Source organism: Dipodomys merriami, unplaced genomic scaffold (assembly GCF_024711535.1).
Source record: "Dipodomys merriami isolate MVZ:Mamm:240054 unplaced genomic scaffold, mDipMer1.0.p SCAF_1, whole genome shotgun sequence".
NCBI classification, from domain to species: domain Eukaryota; kingdom Metazoa; phylum Chordata; class Mammalia; order Rodentia; family Heteromyidae; genus Dipodomys; species Dipodomys merriami.
The window spans coordinates 52,468,784-52,481,089 of record NW_027202270.1 but is presented as its reverse complement, the minus strand read 5'-3'; the positions used below and the strand labels follow the sequence as shown (position 1 = coordinate 52,481,089).

At 36.3% G+C, this 12,306-nt stretch overlaps 1 protein-coding gene across 3 annotated transcripts; it reads right to left on the bottom strand.

Annotated features, from left to right (window-relative positions):
* Positions 1-728: 728 nt before the first annotated feature.
* On the bottom strand, positions 729-10,895 carry Gcg (glucagon). 3 transcript variants are annotated; one of them, XM_070035126.1, is made up of 6 exons: positions 10,810-10,895; positions 7,730-7,829; positions 5,381-5,542; positions 3,608-3,745; positions 1,885-2,028; positions 729-1,207 (listed from the first exon to the last, which is right to left on the bottom strand). In XM_070035126.1, the coding sequence occupies exons 2-6, from the start codon at positions 7,819-7,821 to the stop codon at positions 1,201-1,203; spliced, it is 543 nt and encodes a 180-aa protein (XP_069891227.1). In that variant the 5' UTR covers positions 7,822-7,829; positions 10,810-10,895; the 3' UTR covers positions 729-1,200. The 3 variants fall into 3 exon arrangements, with proteins under 3 accessions (XP_069891227.1, XP_069891317.1, XP_069891399.1); XM_070035216.1 differs by lacking the exon at positions 10,810-10,895 and having other exon boundaries at positions 7,730-7,831; XM_070035298.1 differs by lacking the exon at positions 729-1,207 and having other exon boundaries at positions 1,881-2,028.
* Between the last annotated feature and the right edge of the window lie 1,411 nt (positions 10,896-12,306).

Genomic DNA, 12,306 nt, shown 5'->3' with positions numbered 1-12,306 from the left:
CTCATTACATATTACTTTTAATACTCTTGGATTTTCAGGATCTTAAGATATTTCTGAGTGACATTGTTGTGTAAATTTAATGCAGTTTATTTTCACCTTTTGTTCTCACCACTACACACTCATTCATTTCAGAAAAAGAATTTATAAGGGATTTTTTGGGCTATATTGGGGCTGTATTACTGAAGTCCTGCAGAAGTGTGATACAAAGATAAAGAGAAATGGTAGTTCTGTGCTCAGCATGGGCATGTTACCCAGCATCAGGGAGAATGGACCAAGATGCTGGCCAGAGACTGGAGCATAAGGCATATTGGAGGAATTTAAATATCTGATCCAAGATGGAGAGGTGTGTAAATGAAGTGGGCAGAGATAAGTACCGATGTGTGCAAATCTAGGGTGGGTGTGTGATCACGAGCCACTGTGTGGGGAGGTATGCCTGTGTGCGCAGGCGCAGCGTGAGGAGCTATGGAGCAATGTCCTGTTAGAAAGTAGCAGCTGCTACTTAGTTTTAGAAAGATTTGACTCTTGGGTCTACTATTGCCGGATGACCCATTTTTCCAAAATAAGACATAAAGTGAATACTTTTATATGGAGGAGCCTGAGTTTTCAATGTTGGCTCAAAGTATCAAAGCACAGAGTCATATTTCACAATTGTGGGTGGCTAGCTTAGGAAAATGGTGGGGGAGGGGACTGAAAAGGGGACATGTAGAGAAACAAAGAACAGACAATAGTAAAGAAGCTTGAAACCTTTATTTAAATCTGTCCTTGATACATTGAAAGATGAGCATTTTTATGGAAAGGCGACAGGAAGGAAGTTCTCTTTCCAGTTTCCCCATGATGGTTATTACTTCTTCACTCCTCCCATTACAATGCAGACATGTGTGATGATAATTATATACACTTATGAATTATATCATAGAAAAATAATGTCAGTGATACATGTAAATAGCTTGGCAAATGGCTAAGAAGATAACAGAAGACAGCACTTTTATATTTTAAGACTAAAAATGGTAGCAATGTTCTGACAATAGCTTACTTCATTTACAATCTTTTGGCTACACAATGCTAAAAATAATTACATATTGGCATGCAAAACAACATGGTTTCAAAACACATCTCTTAAGTTTTTAGAACTTGAAATTTCAGCATCTCAAGTTGCTGGCAGGTAATGTTGTGAAGATGGTCTTGAGATTAGTGATATATTTATTTCCTAGAGATAGAAAGAAAATGATGATTTAGTGTAATTATAACCAGATGATAGGGTTAACTTATTCAGAAAATTTTTCAGTGATTTTTAAATAAAAGTTGCTTATTAATCCTTTTATATATGAATCTCCAGTCTTTTGGATTAATCACACACACATACACACACATATATATACTCATATAAGCATGTATATACATGTGTGTATATATATCTATTTAGAGATGGTTTAAGCTGCCCATCAAAAATAAAAATTGATGAATAATGTAAGTGATTTTTAATTTTTATCACTATGCCTTAAAACATTAGGCATATAATACCACATATGCAGGTAATTTTTGTGTTGAAATTTTAGTATAGATTGCAATGTGACACTAATATGTGAACTAGTTCGCATCTGTTTTATTCTTATCTCTATTACTAGTTTTTTATCTCATAGACTCTAAGTAAGTGATTTTGGAATTAAGTCAATGAAAAAAAACCTATAATGATTATACATAATCATATGTATATCTATCTTAAATACTTAAATATGTATTATATATTCATAATAAGTATACTTTTCTACTGTATAAACTGAGAATGAAGACTCTCTTCCTTCATGGGGAACAGCTTGTAGCAGTATGACACACAGTACTTTAAAAAGTTTCAATGGTTTTAAGAACTGACTAAAAGGCCCTCACCGCTCAGTGATTTTGGTCTGAATCAGCCAGTTGATAAAGTCCCTGGTGGCCAGGCTGTCCAGAACTGTGCTCATCTCATCGGAGAAAGAGCCATCTGCATGTCTGCGGCGGAGTTCTTCAACGATGGTGACTTCTTCTGGGAAGCTAAGAAATGAGGGTTGAAGTTTGCAATTGGTTAGAGATTTTAAACAGTTGCCTATGGATTGCTGTCAGCTAGTAGCATGTACAAGAATTGTGGAGAACAGTAAAGTCTAAGTGCACAGCGTCTAAGATGAAAACTCATGTGAGTTTGCAGAAATGATAGGCGAAAGAAATCCTCTGAAACTTCATGTCTCTCATACTTCAGGTTGCTTCAAAGATTTTAGCATCTGGACAGCATATTGAGACTATTTTTCTTTTTGTCTATAATTCAGCAAAAAACACCACACCCTAGAAAATGTAGTAAAATCAGTCTTGCAAATTGCATCATTAAGGGTTGCAAACTTAAGTCTCTATTACATGTCCCTTTCATTAATTTTTCCATAATAGAATTTTTGTTCTTTAAAACACTACACAAAGCTGGGCGCCGGTGGCTCACGCCTGTAATCCTAACTATTCAGGAGGCTGAGATCTGAGGATCACGGTTCAAAGCCAGCCGGGGCAGGATAGTCCATGAGACTCTTATCTCCAATAAAAACCACTAGAAAACCGAAAGTGGTGCTGTGGCTAAGCAGTAGAGCGCTCAACTTGAGCTGAAGAGTGCAGGGACAGCGCCCAGACCAACCAAAACAAAAAACAACAACAAAAAAACCCCACTATACAATATCCTTAAAGAAGTGGAGGTATGGGGCTCAAGTGGTAGAGCTCCAGCCCAGAGCAAAAACACTAAACTATGTTTTTACGCATGAACAACAACTTTCCCCCTTTTTTTTTTTTTTTATAAATTTGATAATGTTTTAAAATCAGTCACAATAATTTAGCCTTATCTCCTTGAGGCCTCTTTGTAGCTCAGGAAACCCGTTTTACATCAAAATCAGAGTTGAGCATGCATCTTCTGCCTCTTCTATTACAAATGCAAATCAAAATGGCCACAAGAAACTGAGATGGCTCAGAGGTATTTTGTTTTGTGTTAAAAGACAAACACAAAACTAAGGCTCTGAGTCTCATTTGAATTTTGATTGTATAATGGATAGTTATAGATCAGCACCATGAAAGTGAATATGTGCTTAAATGAAGGGGTATTTCCACCTATTTTTACTTTGAGTACATCTTATTACTATCATGTGTGGTCATTTTTAGTTTTCATCACATCTATATCTACATTCTTGACATACATAAATATAATCACAGGTAACTTATTTCAAGTCAGAATTTAAATACTGAAAGTTTTAGTAAAATGCTTAAAGTTTTCTACACCATTCATCTTTTATCTTTAGTTTCTCTAGGACCGTTCTACTTGAGATCTGTTGTCCCAGTTATCCAAAGTGAATTATTCATTCTCAAATGTGTCCTCATTGGGATAAGTCAATGCCTAATTATAAGACAATTATAATAGGGAATAGAAGTGTTACCTGTTGCATTCTAGCATTATTACTTGCAACTAAAATCTGTATATTGTTTCCAACCAGTAAGTGTTAGTTTCTTACTTGAGACTATATTAACTTTCTATTACCAACTCTTAGATCATTATAGTTTTCAATTTTGGCATCAAGGAAAATGGTCCGATAAGAATATACAGACTTACTCTCGCCTCCCTCGGCCTTTCACTAGCCAAGCAATGAACTCCTTGGCAGCCTGGCCTTCCAAATAGGAGCTTACATCACTGGTAAAGGTCCCTTCAGCATGCCTCTCAAATTCATCATGACGTTTGGCAATGTTATTCCTGAAGGAAAGGTGAAAGTTAGGTTGAAGCTCTTATTTGCAATGTGGTGCTTACTTATAAGCAGGATTCAATGGAGAAAGAGCTTGGAAGGTTGGGAGTTGAGGATGGCAAGCGGATTGTGCAGATACATGAATGATCTGGACTGAAGACCAATGGGAGAGATAATAACCACTATGAGGGGCCAGAGCTATGCTCTCCCTTCCCAGCATATCTATTTTACCTCCCCTGTTTACCTGTGGGCTTTGCTGCTAAAGCTGTATTACTTGTTATTTATTCTCTAGAGATGTAGGGTGTCTGCTTGTCCACTGTGATGTGTTCCAAGGAAGGTAGGTGTGGTTATTTCCACGTATGGGACCAGAACTGTTTACATGAATCAACAGAAAAGCAAAGGACCATTTGAAAATGTTTTCTAAAGAACCAAATGATAATGGATGAAAGGAAATGTGTGATTTGCTTGGAGAAAAGCAAAAAAAAAAAAAAGATGATCCTGTAACAGCTGTAGGAGTATGTGAGGAGCATTCACTGTGATCCCCCTCCAACATATATTATTCCAGGAGAGTTCATCTTAAACATACAGAAGATAGTGGAGAGGGAGTATTTCATTATATTTATTTGCAAAGTTGATATGTTCCCATTCTAGAACATGGGACAGTTGTTTCCTGCCCCCCCCCCCCATGGGACAGTTCTTGTTTGAATGGATTTGTGATTTCTCACATTTCTCTGATGCCCACCTGTAGCCCTCAGTAGGGATGTGTCCACTCTGGCCATGATGGCCATCTTTTCTGCAATTGGATTCTCTTTTTTGCAGTAGATTCTCCACTTTAAGGTTCACTTTGGTCAGCTGCACTATTTCTGCCATTCCCATGCTGATTTGTGCTCTCTCCCTGATTCTCACTCTCTCTTCCTCTCCTCTCCTTCCATCCGGATACATCCATGTCCTTTCCCCTGATTTTTAGATTTCTTCACCTACTTTGTATGCATAACCCCTTCCCTTTATGGGCCACTCTCCAAAGAAATTGTGAAATCCCACCATCTATGTGAAACCCTGGTGGATAATTTTCTCCAGTAGCTTAGAAGCATCACCCCTCCCCCCACTCTGCCAAACATTTGTCAAAGAAAATTCAACATTAAAATGTATGCCTCCTGATAGGTTTGTGTTCTTATTTGCCGCCTTCTTTCTTTATACGGTGGAGCTCGCTAGGCTGTAATTTAAATGCATATTTTGGCTTTTATTCTAAAGGAAAAGGAATGCATCTGTCTCTATTTCTTAGCACGATGAACTTGACCGGAGTATAATTGTAATGTGAACAGTCATGGGTTTGAATCCTACAAGGGAATGTTAAATTTTCTCTATCTTTTAGAAGTTACATTTCTGCGGTTGCTAGTCCAGAAAAGTCAGTTTTAAACTTAAAGGTAAAATGGATGGGAGGAACTACCGCAGAGCCAATTGAGAAAATAATTTAAAGTCTGTGCCAAATTGTAATGTGGGTAAGCATTTTGGGAGGTGAAGGGAGAGGCAGGGAGCGGCATAAGATAAAGGATAGCATCCCCAATCTTGAAAATTAACACAGCGTGGTTTGGCAAAATGTTAGGAGGATTTTTAGGTCTATTTAGTACAATTGTTTAGACTTTCACCTGTTCCTCTTGGTATTCATCAACCATTGCACAAAGTCTTGGGCACGCCTGGAGTCCAGATACTTGCTGTAGTCACTGGTGAATGTGCCTTGTGAATGACGCTTGTCTTCATTCATCTCGTTGGGATCCTCCAGTGGTGCTGTCTGGGAAGCTGGGAATGATCTATGGAGAAGAGTCATTACTGTGTCATAGATCTCCCCAAGGAGAGAAGCCCCTGAAGCCCCTTCACCACAAAGTGCATGATCACATTCAGGATTAAGGTAAATATTTAAGTAAGTACTTTAGAGAAACCTTAGCTTCTTTTGGGAATCTCAGATGTAGTGTAATTGAATATACTTTATCTCTTAAATGGAAATCTGATAACAGGTTTTTGGACTAACTTCATTTTCTTTCTGGAATATGATTAAGTAAATCCTTTTCAGCCAATTAATCTACTCATGATTATGCTAATAATGACAGAAGAGAGCAGTGACTTGAATATTTTAAAAGAGTAAAGAACCCCAAATCATTTGTGTGGGCAGCAGATTTGTTCCCGTTTTTTATTTTGCATATATTCATATAAAAGCATAGCTCAATTACCTAGTTATATGATAGCTAATAGCTGAAGAAATGTGTTCTCTCTCTCTCTTTCTCTTTCTTTCTCTCTCTCTCTCTCTCTCTCTCTCTCTCTCTCTCTCTCACACACACACACACACACACACACACACACACACACACACACAGGCCACTGGTTGATTTAAAACTTTATAGTGGATAATACTTATGCTAATAATCAACAGTTGGTTGGCCTGGAAAATATTGGGAAATTATTCAAGGTGATTAATACCTAGGGATAAGGTAGTACACCTGTCAAATTAGAAAAGATTATATATTGGGGAGGAAAAAAATCTTTCTTTCTTACTAATGTAAATGTAAACGTATATGATTTTCTGGAGGCAATTCAGCAAGATATTCATTCAAACCCTCTGATTTAAATTCAATGAAGCCTTTTGATATAGTCATCCTACTAGTGGAACTTTACCCAAAGGAAATAGTGATAAATGTGGATGGAAATATACCACTTGTAGTGTTCCTCATAAGAAAATTTGTAGACTTAAGTGCCTAATAGAAAAGGAATATCTAAAACTTGTTATATAGTTATAAAATGAAACAGTATACAACTTTATTTTGTCAGTGGTGGGGATTGAACTCTGGGCTTGGGTGCTGTCCCTTCTCTCTTCAGCTTGAGGAGAATGCTCTACCACTTGAGACAGAGCATCACTTCTGGTTTTCTACTGGTTTATTGGAGATAAGAGTCTCACAGACTTTCCTGCCCAGGCTGGCTTTGAACCATGATCCTATATCTCAGCCTCCTGAGTAGCTAGGATTACAGGCATGAGCCACTGGCGCCTGGTGGTATACAACTCTTAAATATCATAGTTAGTAAACATTCTCATGACAAAAACCAAAGCTAGCTGGGTGACAGTGGCTCACACCTGTAAGCCTAGCTAGTCAAGAGACTGAAATCTGAGGATCAAGGTTCCCCAATCTGAGAAGGAAAGTTTGTAAGACTCTCATCTCTAATTAAGTATCAAAAAGCTGGAAGTGGAGGTGTAGCTCAGCTTTTAGAGCACTAGCCACAAAAAAAAATGCTAAAGGACAGAGCCCTTATTTCAAGCCCTAGTATACCCCTTGCCAAGGCTCACAGAAAAAGCATGATAAAATACTATATGAGACAAGAGCTATTTATATAGAATATATACAGATAAAAATCCAGGAAAGCAGTATACCATTTTTCTTTATTTTGAATAGTTTCTTTTGGGAAGTGGAAATTTGAATACTTAAATTTTTTTGCATATTTTCATATTTTACATCATGAACATGTATGATTTTTACAATTAGCAAAGAACAATGTTATTTTTAAGAGGAGCAAAAAGAAGACAACAGTTAGTGAGGGGAATTAAAATAATCTACTATGTAGTGTATGAATAATAAATAGATAGAGAAGTTCAGCTGGAGTACTCAAAAGGCTGTGATTTCCCATTTACATGTTGTTCAGCACTTCCCACCCCTTTAATTATGAAGCAGTAATACACTGATTTGTACTCTAGACAAGTATACCTTTATCAGTATGATATTTTAAACCTTTGAACATGGCTTAAAGTATCACCAACATATGGTATTTTTATTTTTTTAATTAAAAAAATAATCTTTAAGAAGTTGTACAAATAGGTTTCAACTCAACATGTCAATTTTGAGACCATGGTACTCTAAATATCACTAGGGACCTTATTCACTAGCATAGTGTAGTTCTCATAGGCTTTATTCTAACCATAGGACAGTGTCAGTTCAAGTCCGAAAATTTAATACCTGGGTCTCTCCTCGGTGTCTTGAAGAGAACGTTGCCAGCTTCCTTGTACCAGCATTATGAACAATCCAGCCACAAAGTAAATGCTCTTCATTTTTTTGCCTGTCAGAACACAGTGTGTGGGGGAGGGGAGTACAGGAAACTATAGTTAAATGTGTCAAGCTCAGTTTAATTTTGATAAAGTAAATATTACAGAAAGAAAGAAGAAGCTCATCCTCCTAATCTCATTCTGATTATAGTTCCAATTTAACTGCAAATAGATTATATTTTTCCCTCCCTTTTTGGAGGCAAAGGAGGCAAAGGAGAACACAAAAGATGTATTTCACTAATAAGCTTTTCATTATTGTAGGGCACTTCTGTTAATGATTAGAAGGTTCATTTGCAGATTTGAAATGGAAAAACAGTACACAATATATGTTTAAAATATCCACTGTAGATGATATGCTACATATGGTTAGCCTGAATGGCACCTTATCCATAATGCCGCCCCTTCACTATCAGTCTGGCTTTCAATTAATAGTCCTTCACTTTCAAGCATTTACATTATACTGCATTTCAACCATCTTAAAGCAGCCTCAGGCTACAACTTGGCATACCAGCTGTCGGTTCAGATGTATTATTCATTTATATTTTAAATAGTGTAACTTGGTCTAGACTTTGTAATTATAAAGCGGCCAACAGATTTGAGGTATTTTAGGGTGCTTTGACCTGTTCTAAATTAAAGGGAAAAATCATTTTGAAGACAAGCAATTTGCAACAAGAACTAATGCTTCTGGCAACTTGAACAATCACAATTAAGAAATTAGAGATGAGTATCATAAAGAAATTAGTGCTTGCTTCTGAAGTCTCAGAAGTTCTCAGGTGATTTTGCAAATTGGTTTTAATCCAAGACATGACATTTCCTCTTGGTAAAACTAAGGACCTGGTTGTGGGAGACACCTGATTTCTTGTCCTTGTGTCGCAAGTGGAAGCTAGGCCAAGCCATAGGATGCCAAGTTTGTGATGAGGTGATGTGAATGGAGATGGAGATCAATGTGAATGTGGGTCAGGATGAGTGTATTTTAAAGCAAGGTCCTCTATGTGCAGAACGGAAACCTCAAGCCTACTCTGGCACAACTGCCTCTCTGCTACTTTCAAACTCACCTACCTTTCTCCCTCTCTTTCTCTCTCTCTTTTGAGAAATAAGAATTTAATTATGTTTACCATAAATAAATTGAATGAGTATTTTTAGCAAATGACATTTGGTTTGGAATAAGGATTTTGCAAATATTATCATTTTAAACTATCAATCTTTTCTTTCACATCCAAGCCATATTTACTATCCCTGTTACTACAACACGGAGACTGTAACACCTGCAGCAGTAACATTTTCTCTTTGGAATATTAAATCCTTGCAGCTTAAATGGTCAATTAGACAAAAACCACACAACAGAAATCATATATTTACCTTCCTTATTCATTTGCAAAATGGCTATTTTTTGGTTTAGTTTAGCCAGGTGGAAAGTTTTAGAAAACTTACTAAATATTTGGAAGGCAACTTCTGATTCTAATTTTCAATGACAATATCTTTCAAGAGTGTTTAAAAGTTGAAGCAAGCACTCACATGATTATACTAACAGGATTATGCCATCACGTACAAGTTTTTTGAGGAGGATTGAAAGCTTTCAAAAATGTATTCCAAAATAATTCTGTCTGCCTAAGGTTATGCAGTACGTTCTGTTTTATTATGTCAGAGAAAATTTATAGCAGGTGGTATTCTGCCATCTGAAGCTGATGGAAAAAGAAATAACCCAAAGAAGAATGATCATGGCCCTCTAATACTGTCAAGTGAGTTCTATTAAAAGAACTAATTTTTAAAAATCTCATTTATTCACTTTTTTTGGAAAATTAACACAGTTATGAAAATTTTGATACAGTTAATTCATTGTTTCGACACCATTGCTGAAAAAGTAAATACATATGTTATTTTAGTATCAATATTTTATTAAATAGGAAAGCAGTTTCCAATTGCTTTTACCCTCTTTAGATAAAGAGATAGTTTGCTGCCATGTAAAAACCAGCTATTTCTTCTCAAATCCTAGAGGCATATATAATAATAATAGTATTAATGATGTAGGAATAATAATAGTGTAGAAAGTCTTTTAGAAAGATACATCCGAAGCTTAGCAAAGAAAACATTATATCATATCCCTAAATATATTGGTGTTGTTAAATATTTTTATTAAAGTTATTTCATAAATAGGTGCCTTTGTCTATATTGCAAAACACGCTACTTAATCATGAACTCCATTAAGAATATTTATAAATTTGCACTTTGTCTTTAGGAAATTAAATAAAACATCTGGCATTTTTTTCTTCCTAAAGAGATGTGCTAAACTTTAACTCCCAAATTCAGCTACTTTGGATTTTATTTATAACTATTGGTCTTCTACATATAGTAAAGAGTTATTAGTTTGTGAGTTTTCTCAGATCCATACCAAAAAAATCCCTAATAATCAGCGATGCCTGTTACCTATACTAAGTATGCTACATATTGCTTACAAAGAGCCGCTTTCATGGATCAAGATGTTGTGACAGGTTTATTAGAAATTTGAATATTTGGATGATGGTATTGAGTTACTCTACTGGAAAAATCAAATATGTTAATGATATAGAGAGCAATTATTGTGATTGCCTCAGTAATGGAAACATTTCTATTGAATTTAAAGGCGCCTTCTGTTCAAAGTAGTATATACATCTATCAAATCCAAGGAAAATAATTTTCCGAGTACTTACATGCATTTGAACATGCAATTCTGCAAACAGTTACGCCTTATAGAAAATGTATTGTATGAATCTTTATTATTTTTCTTTCTATTTTATCTCTTGCACTGAATTCTTTCTATGAACTATTTTTATGCCTATTGGTATAAATATATTTGATAGAGTTTTATCTCAATTCTGCCCTGGGTATTATTAGTAACTAAGTAAAAGATAAAAGGACGCTTTGATTCCTAATACTTAAATACAAATAATTAACCGCCCCCTCCCCACACAATACAATCTTTCCAATTTCACAGTCATTCAATATCATCAGTCTTACCTTCTGGTGAGGTGATGTGGGACAGAGCAGAGAGGTACAGAGCCCGTGTCTAGAGTGAGTCCTCTTTGGAACTTAGGATGTGCTCTCTGCCCTGAGCTCTTGCATTTCTGCACCAGCGCTAGGCTTTTATATACTCCTCAGCTCTGTTTAGCCTCATAGATAGTATGCTGACAATATAAATTTCTCATCTGTAAATAATGGGTTTTTGTTACAAATGATTTCACTCGCCCACTCTCTTTACTCATCTGTATTTGACATGTATATTGGGTGAGACCTCAGATCCGGAAACTTTTTGTTTACTCTTGTGGATTTTTTTCCCCTGGCGAGGACTGGGAAAAATGTTTGCAGCTTCCCTTGTGAATGGCAGTCAGGCTTGAAACTCACCTAGGTTCTGCGAAGTGAATTTTGGTGTTGAACACTGCCATATTGGACAATGTTACAAGTCCCTTGGTTTTTCTATTTAGCCATGAAGAATTTACCAGAATAATCAATCACTCATTCATCTAGCCAAATAACAAGTCATTTATTCAATACATATTTACTAAAAATGCACTCACTTGCATTCTATGGAAATAATTTGTGGGGAATTTTAAAGGCTGTCAATTAAGACCTAATGTGTCTTGATTTAATGAGTTCCATTCAGCATTCAGGATAAAGCAAACTGAGTTGCGAGAATGATGGAGCAGGTGACATAGATAAAAAACATTGTACTCATAAACTGACATGTTAAAAAAAACCTGACATGTTGAATTAAACTTCTTGGTACAATTATTTAAAGTTAACTTAAAAAAATAATAATAAAATAGCCGGGCCCCGGTGGCTCATTCCTGTAATCCTAGCTATTCAGGAGGCTGACATCTGAGGATCACAGTTCAAAGCCATCCTGGGCAGGAAAGTCCGTGAGACTCTTATCTCCAATTAACCACCAGAAAACTACAAGTGGTGCTGTGGTTCAAGTGATAGAGCACTAGCCTTGAGCTCAAGAGCTTAGGGACAGCCCACAGGCCCAGAGTTCAAGCCCCATGATAGACAAGACAAAACAAAACAAAAAGAGACTAAACATCCAAGACAGGTGATGCTAATAAGACAGGACCTAGCATTTCTTTTTCTTTCTACTGGTTATTTAAAAATTTTACTTGACTGATAAGTGTGTGGGGCAGTAGTTTACCAAAAATGAAATGAAGAGAAGTGTTAAGGTGAGACACATAATGTCATATTTCTTAACTTCTGTGACCCTCACATGGATCCTTAATAGACTTCGCCATGATCCTGGTCAGTTTAGAGAACCAGAAAGATGGTAAGTGATTTGAACAGACAGCACAGGAACTCCTATAATCAGATTTACTCCTCTGCTATCAGTGCGCAAGTTGTTTTTGTGCCTCTGCTACAGATTTGTGAAATGAGAAGGGTGGTTAAATGTCCCTTTTCAAATTAAAATTTTATTCCATAGGACAAAGTCATCATAATACTACTTAAATCAACCCCAATATTCTAATA

Excerpts from the sequence above, each read along its gene's own strand:
- Gcg (XM_070035126.1), bottom strand. The coding sequence starts at position 7,821 with ATGAAGAGCATTTACTTTGTGGCTGGATTGTTCATAATGCTGGTACAA. Across the intron at positions 5,543-7,729 it reads GACACCGAGGAGAGACCCAG|ATCATTCCCAGCTTCCCAGA; the intron begins GTATTAAATTTT and ends TCTTCTCCATAG. Across the intron at positions 3,746-5,380 it reads ATGAATACCAAGAGGAACAG|GAATAACATTGCCAAACGTC; the intron begins GTGAAAGTCTAA and ends CCTTTCCTTCAG.